A 19,325-nucleotide genomic window follows, 5' to 3' on the forward strand; every position below is an offset into this window, starting at 1 on the left:
GGGATTAAAGTCTCAAACGTTTTAAGTCTTTTAGCCATCAGCTCCAGCATAAGTACCACAAACACCTAAATATAGAGCAATTCAAACACGGGCAAACCATAAAATATAAGAGAACTATTTTTGTTCAGAACAATGATACCGTTGGGGAACAACAATAAACAAGGGAACATTGTAAATATGCATCCAGTATCCAAAACTACATGACATATTTGCCAACCTGTTATAGATTATCATGAAATTAATGGCGACACTCAAAATAAACCAGGGCTTGTCAATTAAACACATTTTCGGCTACCTTTGTGGCAAACTAGGGAGAATTACTGCATAGCAATGAGGTGATCCTGAAGTAGTGTGCAGGGCTTCACTCTTGTTAAAATTTACAAAGAACTGGTAAGTAATGGTGAAGTGGTACTTGAGTAATGAGAACTAATCAGCAGCACATGTTGGGGTAACATATAATACATGATTAGCAGTTTTAATGCCACAAATTATGATTACTTGGGTTTAGCAACTTGTCATTATCTAGTTAGTACAAGGTGCCTGGATCAGCAGTTGTAAGGGAAGTGATGCTCAACATGTTAGCTTACAGTTAGGTCCTAACTCATTCTTAAGCATCTTTGTTATCATTTGCTTTTTTGTTTCATCAGCAGGCTGTAAACCCATTTTCAACAGCAAACTAGCATGCATGTACATTAAGACAAGACAAATCTAGGTGTAATACTTTTTATTCAGATCTTACAGAATTACATCTTTCACTTTCAGTGAGCCAATGTAACCCTTAGGGTAGAAAACACAATGTGTTTTTATGAAACAAGAAGTCAAACGGTGCATAACTGTGTGGTACAGTCACTATTTCAACACTATATATAAACATATTAACATACAGCAGAAACTCTTTGATAGTTTGATTATTCTGTTTTGAATGGGTTCCTTTTTTTTTTTTAAACAGAATTTCTGTCTTTATTTTCCACATGTGTTACATTTCTAAAGTACACAGAAGAGACATTAAAAAAGGCTTTACACTGAAATGTACAACTGTACATGGTCTTAATCTACCGAACTGTGTTTTTCTTCCTGAGGTCAAAGTCATCTGAAAATTAATCAAGAACGGACAAAAAATATATATATATAAAAAAAAGAAGTTGCTACCATGTACAGTATTTACAAATTCACAGTTGTATCAAAAGGAAGAAAAAAAAATAGGTAAGACATCTGAGGTTTGAAGTATTTTTTATGAAAAATTCAGCAAAAGCTGCCACCACTTCAGTCAAACTATGAGTCACAAATGTTGTTATCCATTTGTACAGTGCTTTAATATTTAAACTAACGGAGGTTTAAAATGTTGTTTCAACAAACTGATACTCTAGTAAATGTTTGCAAATGTGAAACTGCATTCATCAGTATGGTGAAGAAAGAATTAAAACTAAAAGCAAAAACAACAACAACAACTTTTCAGTTATAAATTATTATTTACAGAAATAAAAATTTGAAAAGCCAACAAATTCCACTTCTTAATCCAACTACGTAGGTGGCTTTTACCCCTCATCCACTTCTGTGAAAATGTTGGTTAAGAAGTACTGAGACACACTGGTGGGCTCCTCTTCAAGAGCACAGCTGTCCACACAGTCATCCTGCTAAGAAGGAACAAAACAGAGCACATCTCCATGTGAGCGTGTATGAATTACACTGAATGGAAAAACAGCTTCAATCCACCTGTAGCTTTCTTACCTCTGTGCACTGTGAAGTGCTAGGATCTGGGCTCCTGGGACTTTGATCACAGGTCTCTCTGATGTTCACTGCTGTTTGTGTTAGCAGTGTAATCGATGCTGGACGGGTTTCTTTTAGTGTCTGTGTCAAGCTTTGTGTGGAAGGGACATCATGTGATGTGGAGGCTACAGGCTCTAGCAAAGACTGTTGTCCTTCAGTCAGTGGCATTTTAAGCTTAGATCGCTTGGAAACTGGTTTGCTAGGTGGAAGATTTTGTGGAAGGCTGGTTTTCTTTGTTACAGAAAGCGAGGAAAGAGAGCCTTTGGGTTTTCTGTTAGATATTAGGAAAAATTAAACGTTTCTCAATAATTGATAGAAGCCAATGTGAATTTTTTCAAAATGAAACCGTTCTTCACCCACCTCACACGCCTCTGTGAAGTTTGAGCTTCTAAGCTGCTGGTAGTGCCTTTTCCATCTGTCACAATCTCCTCATCACGGCTGCAGCTTCCCCTTTGTGCTTCCATGACAGCATCACTGGCTTTTGGCTCCTGGGTGGTGTTTGTTTGGGTAGGCGCTGACTCCGCTGCTTTCATTGACTTGGTCTTGCTGGTTTGTTTTCTCCTCGCTGCATTAGGTTTAACTTGCAGTTTGGCTGGTTGAAAGATTCATACAGGGTGAAAAAGCAACATTTAATGTTCACATTAGAAAAATGTTCACACATTTTTTAAAGTGCATTTGGTGAGTATGTATTTATCCTCTGCATACCTCTTCTTCCAATACTTGTTTGTCTCTGCTTGTTAAGTGCTGCTTCGGGCTCATTATTGTCCACGGCATCTGGAAACTTTGGTGGATTGTCTGTAGTATGTTCTGCTCAATTAAAGCACAAAATTAAAGTTACACAGCATGAAGCAGCATGACAATCAGTAGCTTGAAAGTGACAGAATAATGCAGTCACTCTACCCTGTGGATCCACTGTTTTCTGAATGTTATGATCCTGATGGATGGAAAAACACAGCATGTGAAAAAGATTTAAAAAAATAAAAAAATCACATTCTGACCGCCAACAGTTCTTCTTTAGAGCTTTACTTACAATCAGTGTAGATGGGTTCAGCACAGTCTCTTCCACACTGATGAGGCCTGTCACACTCTTTATCTCTTTGAACATGGGCATGGGGACATTAGACAGAGACCCCTCTCCTGCCGCTGCCACACTCTCTCCAGAAACACCACTAAAGGATGAAGAAAGGCACAGAATTAGACACCAAACTAAACAGACTACATGCTTGCTCACACAGCTAATTGATTAAAAGCAGACAAACCTTGGTTGAGGTATTGATGACTCTGCTACAGAAAGACAAGAGGGGTTCTCAGTTGCACTGTTCACCACCTCCCCTGATGAGGACAGCGGGATCTCAGTCAGAGAGAGGATGAAAAATGGTTCGTCGGGATCTGAAGGCACCTTCTCTGGCAGCACTGAAATTTAAAAAAAGAAAAAAACCAATAAATAAATAATCAAATCAAGAAGAACATTATATAAAGTTTACACAAAACTTAAGTGATATGACTGGAACATAATATATGATTGACTTACTCTCTTGAAATATTGGAAAACTTTGGATGTCGTTTGTACTTAATGTTGATGTATTCTAGGATTAGGAGAATTAGAGAAACATTTAAGGAAACTCAAGAGAGACTTTTTCACTTTAAAACTACTGACTACCGGAGAATACCTCTAACTACCCCTGTTAGAATTGGATATATAATATTAACTTGTATTAATTAGCAAGTCTTGACACAACATTAACAGATTTGATTGCAAAGCTTGTAAAAGGATTAAAGACCAGACAAAACAGAGTCATTATTGAGCTTACCTGGGTAGAAGACACTTGGTTCACAGGAACCAGAGGGACTTCAGAATTACTTGAATGATGGTCATGTTCACTTTGTTGTTCATTAACTTGTGCCAAACATCCAAGAGGAGAGCTGGGATCATTTGGATGGGGATCCTTACTGTCTAAGGTGCCCAGTGCTTTCTCCGAGTCTACAGGTTGAGATGTTACTGAACAGACTTCTACATTTATTGAACAATGTCCTGATGTTAGGTTTTTCTCTGGCAATTTCACAGATTTCTGTGCATCATTATTGTCCCCAGGGTCTTGTGCTGGTGCTATATTTGAGATTGTATCAACATGTTCTGCAGATTTACTGATATCAGCTGGCTGTAGTTTTGTCTGTGTAATTCTAGAGGATGATCCCAAATTGGGTTTCGGTTTGACCTTGGGAAACCGCCGCAATCTTTGTGGGATATTTTGTTCCAAGCTCACTGCGCTTGACATTGGGCCACATACAGCATCTGTCTTTTCCCTCTCTGATGAAGATATTTCCTCTTGGCATTTATTAGAAGAGCCAGATTCCAGTGATGGTTCAGAAACTGAATAAGCATCAGGACTTTTAAATTCATTTGATTTTTCTGGAGAGGTAGGACTGCAAGATGGCTGGGCTTCTGCATCTTTCATTCTGTAGTCACTTGATTCAGACACACAAGTCTGGCTACAGGGTTTTTCCACAACCTGCGTGTGTATAACAGGGTCTTTTGTGGATTGCAAGTTTGACTGCATAGTTCTTGGTGTTTGTGGCAGGTTTGGTTTGGGTTTGATTTTTTGCAATCGACGACTCCTCAACTGAGAAGCAGCTTCACTCTTTTCTTGATTAAGCGGTGACTCTTGAACAGGTGCAACAAGAACAGCCTGGTGGACGCTGCTCTCTTGGGGTGAGGCTGATTCTGCATCACCTGCTTCCCCAGCTTGTGAGACTGTGACTGCTGAGTCAGGTGCTACCACATTTTTACAACTACTCACAGATGTGGTAATACAAGGCATATTTTTTTCTGGATCAGATGCTGACTTTGTCTCGCTGCTGACCTGATCCCTGCTGGGTTCAAATTGTGATGCAGAGAGGTTCACGTTTTCTGAGGCACTCTGATCTGAAGTTGCTGCACCCAAGTCTAGTCTAACATTTGTTAAACTAGACTCCTCATTTGTTGATAGCTCCTCCGAGAGTGTAGGTGTAGAAACTATATTTATTGATGGTTTTAAAACTGAAGCAGGGTCAGCGTTTTCACTCAGTTTTTCGGAGGACAGGGTGCATACTAGTTGTGGTTCCACCTTTGCTGTTGTTTTTTCAGGTGATCTCATGTTTGAAGTTGGGCTTAAGTCCTTCTCTAAAACCGATTTTACAGTTTGAGGTTTAAACCTTGAAATTCTTGAGGACTGTGCTAAATTTGGTTTAGGTTTGACCTTTTGCATTCGACTCCTTCTAGATGGTGAAGGAGTTGTGTCTTTGTTCACTTCTTTTTGCCTGACAGGTAAATCTTCTGGATGTGAAACACATGAAGGAGGTTTCTCGGCGCTCTCTTGACCTGGTTCTGATTCTATGCATGGCTCCTGTTCAACTTTTGAGATCGCCAAGTCTGATGTTGCTGAATTATTGAAAACACTCTTGGCTGTTTCAACACAGGACTGAACTTTTTCCTCTGTGGGCTCAGATGACGACTTTGTGTCATTAGTGACTTGATTCCCTTTGAGATCAAACTCAGATTCCAAGTTCTGGCATTGTGAGGGACCGCAATCCGTTATTACTGCACCTAAGTCCGGTCTACCATCTGTGGTTGTTGGTAAAAGAGTATCTACACTTTCTACATGTTTTTCAGGAGAAGCAGAGCATGATGATCGTGGTTGTTCATCCTCTGTGGTTAAGCATCTTGATTGTTTGCGAGATTTGGGGTCTTGCGTTGGGATGGGGTCTCTCTCTTCAGGCTGCTTTGTGGTTTGGGATTTAGATCTTGCAGTTCTTGATGTCTGTAGCAGATTTGGCTTGGGTTTGAATTTTGGTAATCGACTCCTTCTAGATTGGCAAGTATTTGAGACTTCACTTTCTCCTTTTTCAGTGACAGATAATTCTCCTGCGTGTGTTTCACCCGTAGGTTTATCACTGCTCTCCTTGGCTGGGGACACAATTGAACATAACTCCTCTTCAACCTCTGTGATGAGTGAGTCAGAGTTTGGCGGATCCTTAAAACCAGTCTCAAAAGGTTCAACATGGGAAGCAAGTTTTTCATCTGTGGGCTCAGATAATGACTTTGTCTCTCTCGTGGCCTGATCCCTATGTGGTTCAAATGTAGATTCAGAAAAGCTGTGACTCTGGAACTGGATTTCTGCAACTGATTCAACCCCAACAATATCTGGTTGACTCTCAGATGGCTTTGCTGTTAATTTAACTTCAGTAGAGGAAATGTCAGCTTTTAGCAATGCTGGAGAACAGTCTTTAATGTTAGCAGATTCTCTGTGGCTTTCTTCAGCTGTCCTTGCTGCAGATATATCTGGTTGGGATTTGGATTGTACAGTCCTGGAGACTCGGCTAAGGTTAGGTTTAGGTTTTATTTTGGAAAAGTGACCTCTCTTAGTTTGTAGAGTATTTTTGTTTGAACTCTCTGGATGTGGCTCATCACTGGTTTTAACTGCCATTTCATCACTGACTGTTTTGCTAACTTGTTGTTCCACAGTGGCCACAGTCGCCGATGTCTGTGTGACATCATGATCAAATGCAGACACGGAAGGAGTGGCACTTTCTTCCTGTACAGCAGCATCGGAAACAAGCCCTTTTTCTAGGTGGGTGGTTTCATTCACATCAGCTGATGCCGTCCCTGCAGTTAAATATAATGGCACATTTTACATTGACTGTTGCTCAGTCTAACAACAAATGAAACTGTCCATTATAAGGACTCTTTTCTGTCTTTCTAACCTGTTACATGATCTCGTATGTCTACTTGATTCTGTTCCGACTGAGAGACGTGACTCAGGTTTCCGATGGTCAGCAGGGTTTGAGCAGCCTCGTTGTAGCTCTGATCTTCAGATACTGAAATAAAAAGACAAACAAAAAATATGAACTTTAAATCTAAAACTATATATAAAATTCATAAGCAAATAATCATAAAACATCTTCAACATACCTTCTGCATGTTCTGAAGAAATAAATTCTATAACATCCTGCAAAGCAAACACACATATCATAAATAACACCAAAAGCTCTCCTTTCTATTCACAAAAGCTGTTTTACAAAAACATGAAGTACAGTACACTGCTTCATTTACAATATCTTTTCTACATCTGTACAGATATGTACATCTACAGTTGTCTGTATAGCAAATAAAGATGACATTTTAGGCACCTTTCTAATCTTATTGATCACTGAACTGGTTTACTACAAACCACATTGTTATTTATGCATGTTATAATTTTCATCGATCAGGCATAACATTATAACCACAGGCCTAATATTGTGTTAATCCTGCTTTTGCTGCTAAAACAGCCCTGGTCTGTCGAGGCTTGGACTCCAATAGAACGTCTCTAGCTGTACTGTGGTATCTGGCACCAAGATATTAGCAACTTTTAAGTCCTATAAGTTGCAAATTTGGGCTGTCCATGGATCAGACTTGTTTGTCCAGTACATTCCACAGCTGCTTAATTGGACTGCAGTCTGGGGAATCTGGGAGTCAGTCAACACCTCAAACTCCTTGTTGTGCTCCTTGAACCATTCCTGAACCATTTTAGTTTTGTGGCGGGGCGCATTATCATTCCAAATGAGGCCAAATGAAGGTGGTCTGAAACAGTGCTTAGGGAGGTGGTGCATGACAAAGTGACATCCATATGGTTGGCAGGACGCAAGGTTTCCCAGCAGAGTATTGCTCAAAACATCACACTGCCACTGGCGGCTTGCCTTCCCCCCATAGCACATCCTGGTGTTCCCTAAGTAAGAGGCGCAAATGCACCCAACCACGTGACATTAAAAAAAATGTGATTATTTGGACCAGGCCACCTTCTTCTATCAATGGTCTAGTTCTGATGCTCAAGTGGCACTTTCGGTGAAGGACAGGGGTCAGTATGTGAACCCTGGCTTGTCTGTGGTATGCACCTCCATACACTGTGATGCACTGTTTGTTCTGACACCTTTCAATTAGAACCAGCATTAACTTGTTGATATGAGATACTCTAGCTCATCTGTTGGATCGGACCACACAAGCCAGCCTTGGTCATTGGTGGCCAAGGCTCACTGATGCATGTTCCCCACATGCAGCAGTGAGCCTATCAGGACCCTATCGCTGGTTCACCATTCTTCCTTCATTGACTAATACTGCAGACCGAGAAAGTCCCAAAAGAGTCTTGTCAAACTCAAATCCTTTTACATTTTGCCCTCAATTTTTTTTTAACTTTGAGGACAAAATGTTCACTAACCCACCCAGTAACAGGTGCAATGATGAGATAATGAATGTTATTTATTTCACCTGTCTGTGGCCATAATGTTTTGCCTGATTGCTGTGTAAGTAATTCAACCACATACTGAATACATGTATTCAAAACAAAAATGGAAAGACACTGCAGAAAAAAATAAAAGGTTGAACTTACTCAGTTTTGAGCCTTTAATAATAGATAAAATTGTGTTTTCAAGATTAGTGCTCTGGAATGATAATCATTAACCCCAGATCTGTTATTGGGGTTAATGATTTAATTAACTTGGTACTACTTCTTAAGCATAGGTCACTTACAATCAACAGGTCCAACTGATGTTCACATGGTTCAGCTGACCCTGTCTCATGTTGTGCCTGCTCACAAGCAGAATCGGGGCAAAGTGCATCTTGGGAAATGCCCAAAACATCAGGCATAGTGGCCAAGATATCAAGCTACAGGTGGCATAGGAGGAGTCAGAGGAAGATTGGAATGTAAAACCATGCGCAAATAAAAAGTAAAGCAAAACATAAAAATGTTTGTCATGGGAATTATTTCAAAATAAAAAGAATGATTGGTGTTTTAGTGAGGCATGTGATGGAGAAAATGTTTATCATACCTCAGCAATTGTCTCATCCACTTCTTTAATCTCAGGACGAGGAGTGTGCAGGCCGGCAGGCACAAACGCAGGTGCACTGCTGTCTTTACTGGGGCTACCTGCGAGTTCCACCTCCTCCACTTCTTCATCCTGCCATTGATGACTGTCCTCGTCACTAAATTCTGTCTGAGAAGCTGTGAGAGTGACAAGTTTACACTTTTTGGATTTTGGGGCCAAATCATGCTGTGGTAGGATTCTCTTCTTGGCTGCCTGTTGGGATTTTGGTTTAGCAGCAGATGCAGTGGACCCAGCTGCTGAGGCTGGTGTAGTTTCAGATGCAGAGGAGTGTACTTCATCTTTGGCTGGATAAGTCAAGGGCTTGATGGGTTTAGGCACTCTACCACATCTACAAAACAAAATGAAACACTAATAAAAACACTTTATTCATGATCAATAGGAATATTGTTCTTAAATCTATCAGCCCACCAGACAATGTTAGATGACAAGAAACCCTGTATTAACAGTATTGATAATTACAAAAAACATTTTCATATGTTTCTGTAATGGTGAATCCATCAGTATGTCTAAACTCTTTAATCAAAGTCATTTTTTAAAAGCCAAGGAATAATTTTTATTGTAATTCATCAATTTTCAAATTTACCATCTTTACAAAAATGCTGAAAAAAAATAGTAAAGCACATTATTATTTTTTTATTAAGATGTCAAATTACAGCTATTTGCTTGCTTTGTGAACAGAAACATTTGTTTGATTGAATTAATTGATTAACTGTTTTGATTAATTGCTAATTTCTCAAAAAAAGTCTAGTGTGCCGGCTGAAATCTGGGAATACAAACATGAATTCAGTTTGAAATCCTTCACTCCTGGACAAATATGCTGAACAAATATTTAATTTTTAGTTTTAAAAAAGTTTATGAGAGATTTCTAAAATATTTGTGTTTTCTTATTTTTATGAAAGGTGGTCTAACAAATTTGTTAAGCGCTGGATACAGTGGATACACGGTCAGAATGGGAGTTTTTCAGTAAATTACATTCATGTACCTGGTAGGTCTTGGAGGTTTAACTATGGCATCCTCCTCCTCCCCTTCTGAGGAAATATCATCACCGACTGGCTCCCTGCTGGCTTGGCTTAAAGATGATGCATCTTTATTTACCTACAGTAAGTTTCAGTAAAGCAAAGCCAGTATTCATAAAAAGGTTTCAAGGCTTATAAACAGAAAGTGAAATAACCTTATTACAAGTTCAACCACTTACACTCTCATCTTCTTCATCCAATGAAGTACTTTTAGCTGTTGTACAAGGTGAAGGCTTTTTACTCCATTTGCGGCCTAAAGGCAGTAGTGGTTTTGATGCTCTGCCTCGTGAGAGTTTAGCTGGCTTGATTGCAGTGTCCTTAGCTGTATTTGCATTTTGAGTTTTCTCTGACCTAAACATTTGAAAGAAACTGATTTTAATCGCAGAGATATGTACAAAAAAAATAATATTCACAGCAATATGATTTTAGTGTCATTACGTGTCTGAGTCTTTGTGGTTGTCAGGAAGCTCTGCCTCAGGATCTTCGCATACGGCGTCCTCATCTGAGAATTTAAAAGCAAAATAAAAATGGCGTGGCACTTTAACAAAAGCCAAGAAAACATGGGGAAACGAGTACTGATTTGGGGGGGGGGGGAAGTTATTACCCTTAATTTTCAGGAAATATTTAAAAAAAACAAACAAACAGTTAGACAAAAGGTAGCTACCACGAAATCACCACATACCTACATGTTTTGTAACAACAAAACCGCTCACAGTCCCTGTACCTTGCTCAGTGCTCACTCGTTTGGTTCTCTTGTCATTTGGTTCCTCATCCAGAGCAACTTGTCTGTTCTTTCTTTTGCCTCTTTTTGTCTTAGCGTCAGAAACAGGAATTTCTCCATCATTACAGAGATCCTCATTCTCTTTCTCCCCTTCCTCTTCCTCCTCTTCCAACCCCAGGATCTCTTTCCCATCCTCATCCTCCTCATCTTCCTCCTCCACATCACTCAGTTTCCTTCCCGATTTTTTGGCTGTAGAAGGAATAAGAGCACATAGACTTTTGAATTGGGAAAAGCTAAAGGAGAATTCCCAAATATTCACATACAGCCTACAATGATCACACGAGAAAAGAAATCACGTTGACGTACAGTGGGGCAAAAAAGTATTTAGTCAGCCATCGATTGTGCAAGTTCCCCCACTTAAAATGATGACAGAGGTCAGTAATTTGCACCAGAGGTACACTTCGACTGTGAGAGACCGAATGTGAAAAAAAAATCCATGAATTCACATGGTAGGATTTGTAAAGAATTTATTCGTAAATCAGGGTGGAAAATAAGTATTTGGTCACCTCAAACAAGGAAAATCTCTGGCTCTCACAGACCTGTAACGTCTTCTGTAAGAAGCTTTTCTGTCCCCTACTCGTTACCTGTATGAATGGCACCTATTTGAACTCATCATCTGTATAAAAGACACCTGTCCACAGCCTCAAACAGTCAGACTCCAAACTCTGCCATGGCCAAGACCAAAGAGCTTTCGAAGGACACCAGGAAAAGTATTGTAGACCTGCACCAGACTGGGAAGAGTGAATCTACAATAGGCAAGCAGCTTGGTGTGAAAAAATCAACTGTGGGAGCAATCATCAGAAAATTGAAGACATACAAGACCACTGATAATCTCCCTCGATCTGGGGCTCCACGCAAGATCTCATCCCGTGGGGTCAAAATGATCATGAGAACGGTGAGCAAAGATCCCAGAACCACACGGGGGGACCTGGTGAATGACCTGCAGAGAGCTGGGACCAAGGTAACAAAGGTCACCATCAGTAACACACTACAACGGCAGGGAATCAAATCCCGCAGTGCCAGACGTGTTCCGCTGCTGAAGCCAGTGCATGTCCAGGCCCGTCTGAAGTTTGCCAGAGAGCACATGGATGATACAGCAGAGGATTGGGAGAATGTCATGTGGTCAGATGAAACCAAAGTAGAACTTTTTGGTATAAACTCAACTCGTCGTGTTTGGAGGAAGAAGAATACTGAGTTGCATCCCAAGAACACCATACCTACTGTGAAGCATGGGGGTGGAAACATCATGCTATGGGGCTGTTTTTCTGCCAAGGGGACAGGACGACTGATCCGTGTTAAGGACAGAATGAATGGGGCCATGTATCGTGAGATTTTGAGCCAAAACCTCCTTCCATCAGTGAGAACTTTGAAGATGAAACGAGGCTGGGTTTTCCAACATGACAATGATCCAAAACACACCGCCCGGGCAACAAAGGAGTGGCTCCGTAAGAAGCATTTGAAAGTCCTGGAGTGGCCTAGCCAGTCTCCAGACCTCAACCCCATAGAAAATCTGTGGCGGGAGTTGAAAGTCCGTGTTGCTCGGCGACAGCCCCAAAACATCACTGCTCTCGAGAAGATCTGCATGGAGGAATGGGCCAAAATACCAGCTACTGTGTGTGCAAACCTGGTAAAGACCTATAGTAAACGTTTGACCTCTGTTATTGCCAACAAAGGTTATGTTACAAAGTATTGAGTTGTATTTTTGTTATTGACCAAATACTTATTTTCCACCCTGATTTACGAATAAATTCTTTACAAATCCTACCATGTGGATTCATGGATTTTTTTTTCACATTCTGTCTCTCACAGTTGAAGTGTACCTCTGGTGCAAATTACTGACCTCTGTCATCATTTTAGGTGGGGGAACTTGCACAATCGGTGGCTGACTAAATACTTTTTTGCCCCACTGTATCTTACCTTTTGTCTTTCTCTTGCCCTTTTGGGACGATTTCTTCTCAGCCACTGATCTCAGTTTCTTCTTACTTCTCTGATATTCCAAAATCTTTTCTAACAGCTTAGAGAAGTACTCTATGTCCAGTTTGCGCCTCTCTCCTACAAAACAATCATCAGCCAACTTAAATTAAATTTAAGAATGTACACACAGAACGTTAATCATTCGGTTATTTTGATTCCAAAACGTTTGGCAACTGTGTAAAATGTGAAGGGAAAAAAGGGAAAAACATACAATACTGTGAACACTTGGGATTCTATAATTAACTAAACAAAAACACAGAACTTTGTGCGCGTGTGTATTTCCCACTATGCTGCATAATCTCCTCTCTCTCTAGTTATGTTACTAATTAATATTATATTCGTTCTTTTTTTGAAATTTGATATATTGTCTTTTTACCATTTTCAATTAAATATAACCTTTAAATGACATACGTGAATAATTACATTTGAAGATTATTACTAAATACTTACTGATAGCTTTGTCAATCCTCCAAACATTCTCTCGTTCTTCTTTCTTGAATTTGTTCTGAAAGATCAAATTCAAAATTGCAGTTCTGTGTATTTAGTTCAACTTTAAACTCTTTTTTCTTACCATGCATACTTGTATTTATCGCTGACCTTTATCTCTGATCGAGCTCTGTGTGGAAACAGTTGGCAAATCATAGAAAAATCTGTCCCCACCATGCTAACTGCCAGGAAGAACATGTCTGTCTCTGATGAAAACAAATTTAAGAAGAAAAGTCACAAAAAAGGCATCAAAACAAAATAATAAAAACACTTAATATGTTACCATATATGTGGCTTATCTTACCTGATAAGCCACTGTATTATAACCATTCACATGTGAAGTGCACAGCATCGACTGTGTGGTTATAATTTTCTGCATTCAATTAGACACATGCCACACTCTTAACTATTACTGCGGACTGTATATAAAAGATGGCTTCAGGACCTGAAAAGACGAGTCAGTGCAGACAAGCCTTTACCTGCAATAGGTAAAGGCTTCAAAAAAGGACTTTGCTAATCACCAAATTATATACAGTATCTATGTTGCAACAGTCCCTGACAGCAATAGCCTCCTCAGAAGAACAATGCTGCCTGCAACACAACAAAAACTGCTCAAGCAGGACTCAAGGAAAATAAAAAAGAACACAAGGAATTGATCCAACCTAAGAACTCCTCAGATCCCAATCTGATAAAGTATCCGTGGGACGGGGAAACAAGACCCATCACACAACTAGAGCTGGGCGATATAAGATTTTTTCATATCACGATATGTTTTTTTCATTTCAGGCGATAACGATATCTATCACGATATAAGCCAAATAACTATATTTGTAAGATTTAAATGTGCTGTTGCTCACAAGTAAAATGTGAAATAATCAGCAGCTTGTTTTTATTTAAATATTTATTTCCCATAATAAGTTCAACAGGGTAGATGTACTTAAGGAACATGAGACTTTTTCAGATAAATAAAGGCAAATATTGCAAACTACACAAAAGGCAGCCGCTAAAGCGTTTAAGTTTCAAAATAGAACAAACGAAACAGACTACTAAATTGTCGATTCCACTTAGAAACAAAATATTAATTCTAAAAATAAATCTTAGTTTGTTTTACAGAAGAACAGACAAAACTGACTAACTTTTGTCAATATCAAATAAACTGAGAACTAAAAGGAAATTCTCAATCTCTCCTTGTTGTATAGCTTAGCTTTTCAAACAGTTTTAACAGTTACTTTAGTCTGACAAAAGCCGAATGACGAATTAGCGCTTCCAGTCAGAGACTGAGGCTACGTCCACACGTACACGGGTATTTTTGAAAACGGAGATTTTCCGTTTTCGTTTTAAAAAATAATCCCGTCCACACATAAAGGCAGAAATGAAGGAAAACGCTGCTATGAACATGCCAAAGCAGCAGGTGGAGCGAGATTCCTAACCGTGCAGAAATGTTGGCCAATCAGAAGTCTAGAAGCCTCGGTGGGAAAAAGTAAACAAAGCTGGGGCATAGAAGCAGAACCGAGTCGTATGTGTGGAGGGACAGTAACTGTGTGTATATGTAAGCATTTAAACACTGCAGAGAGTAGAATTAACAGTATTGTAGAATATTCATTTCACCGAAACAATAATGTGGCGCACAGTGTGACGTCAAAAAATGCGCACACCTTTGACGCTGCGTTTTCTCCGTTTTTCTAGTCCACACGTAAATGCAAGTTTACGAGTTTTTAAAAATCTTCGTTTTCAGTGACCAAAAACGCCGTTTACGTGTGGATGAAAGGTGCAAACGCATAGAAAAATCTGCGTTTTCAAAAATACCCGGGTACGTGTGGACGTAGCGCATGCACCAGTTTATTGTATTTCCAGAGTTGCTTTCGGCACAATTTACAGTGCACACTACTCTGTTTTTTGTCAGACTTGAAATAGCCGAAATACCTTCACACTACGGAACTTCTATGGCTCTTCCGTTCGACAATCTCTCCGGCATTGGAACCATCATCTGTTTTCTCTTCGGTAACCTTCGGTCACGCTCGGTTGATTTTTCTAGTCGGCACACTCATTTCCTCCATTACCCGGGCGGTACGGTGGCTGGCTGCTTCCCAAACAAATACACATGTGCGGCTTGGCACTTGTGCTGTACGTAACAAGTCACGTGACGTGACGCTGCAGCTGTGATTGGTTCGGCTCTGCGCTACTTAATTTGGATTGGCTGACCTTTTTTTTTTTTTAAAGAGGACGAGAGCGGCGAGGTCTATCACGATAGTTGAATTTTTCTATCGAGAAAAAGTTATATCGCGATACATATCGTTATCGTTCTATCGCCCAGCTCTACACACAACTCACGTATTTGTTTCCAATGTCTCGTGCTTTTGCTCTGCAAAGCCAGTGCTGCTTTGCATAAGGTTCCTTTAATATTGTGGCTGTCTCACCTTCGCTGGTCCAGCGTTTTGCATGGTTAAGTTTCCTGAAACTTGAGTAAGTTGTAGTGGAGCCTCGTTCAAAGATGGGGTCTCGATTCTCTGCTGGGTTTGGCCCTTTGGCTCGCTGGACTTCCACAGTTAAGCTGAGAGATAAGATGAAAGGGTTTTAAAAAGCCTATAAATGGTTTGAACGTTCTACAATATCACAATAGGAAAGCAATTATTTTATATGGATGGGGCAAAATAATAATAAAATAATAATAATAATAATAATGCATACTTTATTAATCCCCTGTAGGCCGATTACTCTCTGCATTTAACCCATTGACTCAGTGAAGCAGTGAGCAGCCACCAATCCATCACAACGGTACTTTGCTCAGGGGTACCTCAGAGTAACAGTTCAGTGGATTCGAACCACCGACCTTCCAATCATGGCGCGACCACTTTACCTAATGAGCTATCCCTGCCTGGGGATACAGATCAAATGGTCTACAAATCTCTACTAACCTCTCTTCGTCAATAATCAGTGAGCCATCTTCTGCAACTTTGACTTGAGGAACCATAAGTGCTTCTTCCTGCTCTTCCTCTGCCTCCTCTGCTTCTTCTTCTGTGTTGCCCATGGTATTAGGGGGGATTTCAGGTTCCTGTGCCTGCTCTGGAGACCTTCAAACATTAAAAAAGAAGAAGAAAGAAAATAAAGAAAAATCAATTTATTATAAGCAACTGGTATACAAACTTTCTACACATTCTGAAACGTGCAGCAAGCCACAGCTTTTGAAAGACAAACTGTTTAAAATGCACTGCTGCCTCCACATTTAAGTACGCCAAAAAGTTAAAACACTTAAACCAAGTTCTCTGTTGTATCAGATGTGCAGTCACTTTTCAGTGATTCAAACAGACTGAATTAACACGTTAAACGAATAATGTTTGGCTGGGACAAACTCAATTCTAGTGTTCAACTTTGTTTTGTTTCATTCATATTTTTTTTCATAATACTTTTTGTGATGAAAAACTGTTTTTATGACTCTTTCTTTGAGGAACAACAGATGATCAGCAATTGCACACAGTGAGAACATGGTTCATGTGTGTCCTTCTGCAGCATTAAAAAAAACATAACTTTTTAAACTTAAATATTATAAGAAAATGTGACAAAAAAAGCATGTCAAACATTGAAGTAATTTCCATTTGAATTACAGGCTTAACATAGACAAACCATTTAAAAAAAACATGATTTAAAGAACAGGACAAACATACGCTTCTCTTCCTGGTGAAGGTGGGAGCACAGTCTCATTCTCTTGGGTCAATTCTTCTACACCAGATCTGGAAGAATTTCAAAATTCAGTTTTCTCAAGTAAAATCAGTGTTCGTCAATATAAAACATCATAAGTGAAATATATGGTACATGGACTGGACTGTTCTACAGGAGCGTACTTTATGCAACATATCTCATTCACCCATTTACACACACATTCATAAAAGCACATTTTTGCATCTAAGTGCTTTCTACCTAACATTAACACCGATGAACACATCGGAAGCAACTTGTAGCTGCTTGTCAAGGATACTTTAGCGTGCACAACGGAGCAGTCGAGCATCAAACCACCAACCTTCTGAATAGTAGACAACGTGCCTCCTGCCTGCCTCCTGAACAATGGCCTCCCCCATACTTTAACATCACATAATTACATGAATTTCACAACTTTGCAAGATACTCACGTCATTGGGTTAGACGTTGGAAGATAATGGATAAGGTCCCGCATGGTCATTTTGGCAGGATCTAAATTAAATACCTTCGAAACAGCCTTAGCTTTCTTAAGTTTCTGCAGAATCAAATGACATCACACCTTTCAGTTAACAAATCATGATAAAGCTAACAGTTTATATCTGATGAATACATTATTTAACTCAGACACCTGTGAAAAGATGGCTAAAAATGCTTAGTTAATGACAAGGACTCACTTTTTCTTTGCGTCTCTCCTCTCTGAGCAAATCTCTGAGCTTCTGAGCCTTCACAAGCCTTTGTACGTCTGATGGGTCATTTAGAAGTCTACTCAGGGAGAGTGCCGATGGTGTCAGTGAAGGCACAGTCTTTGATGATGCAAGTGTTTTGGCTTTCTCCGATAGTTCAGTAGATTCTTTGTCTGGTATGGAGGGTCTATCTGGTGGTCTGGGAGGAGCTTCCTTAACTTGTCTGTCTGAAATGTTCTCTGATTGTTTGCTACTGTCTGCTGGAAGATGGGTTTGTTCTACTGACTGTACAGCTGAGGAAACAGCTGAAGATTCTGAAGCGTCCAAAGAAATGGAGGTGGGTTTAGGTTGAATTTTAGGCAGCTTGCCGTCTTCTGAAGGCCTGCGTCGCCTTGGAGACTGGAGTCCCTTCGGAGTTGCTGTTGTTCCCGTTTGACTGGATGCTTTTGCCTTGTCAAGGCCCGCACCAGAGCAATCAACAGATGTTTGAGAGACTGCTTTGATGGGAGACTTTGGTGTCCGAGAGAGAGCAGAGGGGCGGCCAGGGGCCACTTTAGGCTTAACAGAAAATCGTTTCCTTCTTTGGACAGCCACTGAAGAGCTGGTACCATCCACATTTTGCTCACTGCCATCCCTAAACGGTAGTAAGAAAAGTTATTGTTGTCAAACATAACAAATAGTCTTAAGGCTTCTAAAATAATTCAAAGACACTTTACTTTAAACTCACACTGAAGCTGCAGCTTTTTCTGACAGGGTAATGTCGGACTTATCCGTCAGAGCACTAGCATTGTTGCTGTCCCCAACCTCCCTCTGGGCCTCACTGGCCTCCTGATTTGCTGGAGTTGCTTCCGGAGGTGCTGATCGCCCTGCTGTACTTACATTGGGACGCACACTAAATCTTGACCGACGGAACATTTTGACCTGAAAGCAAAGCTGCATCAGTACTGAACAAATAGCCATGACATCAATCTGCAAATGAAATACTGCTAAACTCCATCTAACGCCCTAATACGCCATCAAAATGTATTCAGGTATTGTAAAGGTGCTCTGGAAATCAACCAAGAAAAGATGCCCTTACAGAACAGCAGTCACAGGTGGGGATCTTTTTCTGCACCAAATCTCGTCTTTACATATAGCTTTTCAAGAAATTATTTGCTAAATAGAAATGAACACATAAATATCTCTCCATGGATGGAGTTCGACACTAATATGCATTTGCTTCGTCTCAGTGTTGACAAAAAGCAGCTTACTCTACTGCAGCTTAGGCATATTTCGCCTACAAAACAATAAACTTCGCCTGCACAAAAAGTATTTAAATGATCTCTTCTTTTACTTAAAAATGCAAAACTCAGCTACTTTGTTTACAGGGCTGGTGACGTCGACAGTCGAGAGGCCGTTAAGTTTGATGGCAAACGCTTTAAAATCACTCGGAAACACCGCCAGACGTGGAATAAGCCAACAAACACAATTTAAACCAGTGAAAATTACGCAAAATGCAATCTTAATGGTGGAGAAAGACTGGGAAAGTGCACAAGCTGGACTCAAACTCGGGTAAAAACAGTTTTAAGCGTGACGCTCTGCATGCGTTGGGTCGCCCGTTTCATGACGTTTTGAAGCTAAGACCGCTTCACTGATATTTTTATCGCGTCCACATCTTTTACTTTACTTGTATTAACGTACCTGACTAAGAATATGTCGTTTTGTGGAAGAAATAAGCCTTCATTTACCGACGAGAAGTGGTAAGTAGCGGACCCAAAGCACACGTTAATCCGCCATGTTTTAGTGACGTAATATTTTCCTGAGTGAAGGGGGTTATGGGAAATGTAGTTGGGTCCAAAGAGTTGGATGAGGTAAGACCGCGATCTCTGTAAGCAATCCTGTCTGCGCTTTACTAATAATAGTAATAACAACAACAACAAAGAAAAAGTAAAAAAGCTTTAGTGTAAAGTATAAAATATGTCTGTATGAAATGTAAGTATAAGAAAATATGTGATTTTAAATTGTGCCTGCCTTCCCTCCACCATGTTT

The 19,325-nt window shown here is 40.0% G+C and overlaps 1 protein-coding gene across 9 annotated transcripts; it reads right to left on the bottom strand.

The window, feature by feature from the left end:
• Nucleotides 1–709: 709 nt before the first annotated feature.
• LOC309711491 (uncharacterized protein) lies at nt 710–19,090 on the bottom strand. Of its 9 annotated transcripts, none has more exons than XM_082541864.1 (27): nt 18,978–19,090; nt 18,025–18,218; nt 17,289–17,931; nt 17,046–17,149; nt 16,584–16,649; nt 15,837–15,992; nt 15,339–15,472; nt 13,033–13,127; nt 12,886–12,940; nt 12,379–12,513; nt 10,405–10,650; nt 10,119–10,182; nt 9,860–10,031; nt 9,647–9,759; nt 8,608–8,992; nt 8,309–8,443; nt 6,716–6,752; nt 6,508–6,621; nt 3,579–6,409; nt 3,299–3,353; nt 3,027–3,180; nt 2,798–2,936; nt 2,668–2,701; nt 2,473–2,574; nt 2,128–2,359; nt 1,729–2,038; nt 710–1,634 (listed from the first exon to the last, which is right to left on the bottom strand). In XM_082541864.1, the coding sequence occupies exons 2-27, from the start codon at nt 18,210–18,212 to the stop codon at nt 1,536–1,538; spliced, it is 6,798 nt and encodes a 2,265-aa protein (XP_082397990.1). In that variant the 5' UTR covers nt 18,213–18,218; nt 18,978–19,090; the 3' UTR covers nt 710–1,535. The 9 variants fall into 9 exon arrangements, with proteins under 9 accessions (XP_082397990.1, XP_082397988.1, XP_082397989.1 ...); XM_082541862.1 differs by having other exon boundaries at nt 6,508–6,612; nt 10,363–10,650; XM_082541863.1 differs by having other exon boundaries at nt 3,027–3,165; nt 10,363–10,650.
• Between the last annotated feature and the right edge of the window lie 235 nt (nt 19,091–19,325).

Source organism: Aulonocara stuartgranti (assembly GCF_965226115.1).
Source record: "Aulonocara stuartgranti genome assembly, chromosome: 7".
Taxonomy (NCBI): Eukaryota; Metazoa; Chordata; class Actinopteri; order Cichliformes; family Cichlidae; genus Aulonocara; species Aulonocara stuartgranti.

Excerpts from the sequence above, each read along its gene's own strand:
- LOC309711491 (XM_082541859.1), bottom strand. The coding sequence starts at position 18,212 with ATGTTCCGTCGGTCAAGATTTAGTGTGCGTCCCAATGTAAGTACAGCA. Across the intron at positions 13,128-15,338 it reads AAAACGCTGGACCAGCGAAG|AGACAGACATGTTCTTCCTG; the intron begins GTGAGACAGCCA and ends TGTTTTCATCAG. Across the intron at positions 2,360-2,472 it reads AACAAGTATTGGAAGAAGAG|CCAAACTGCAAGTTAAACCT; the intron begins GTATGCAGAGGA and ends TCTTTCAACCAG.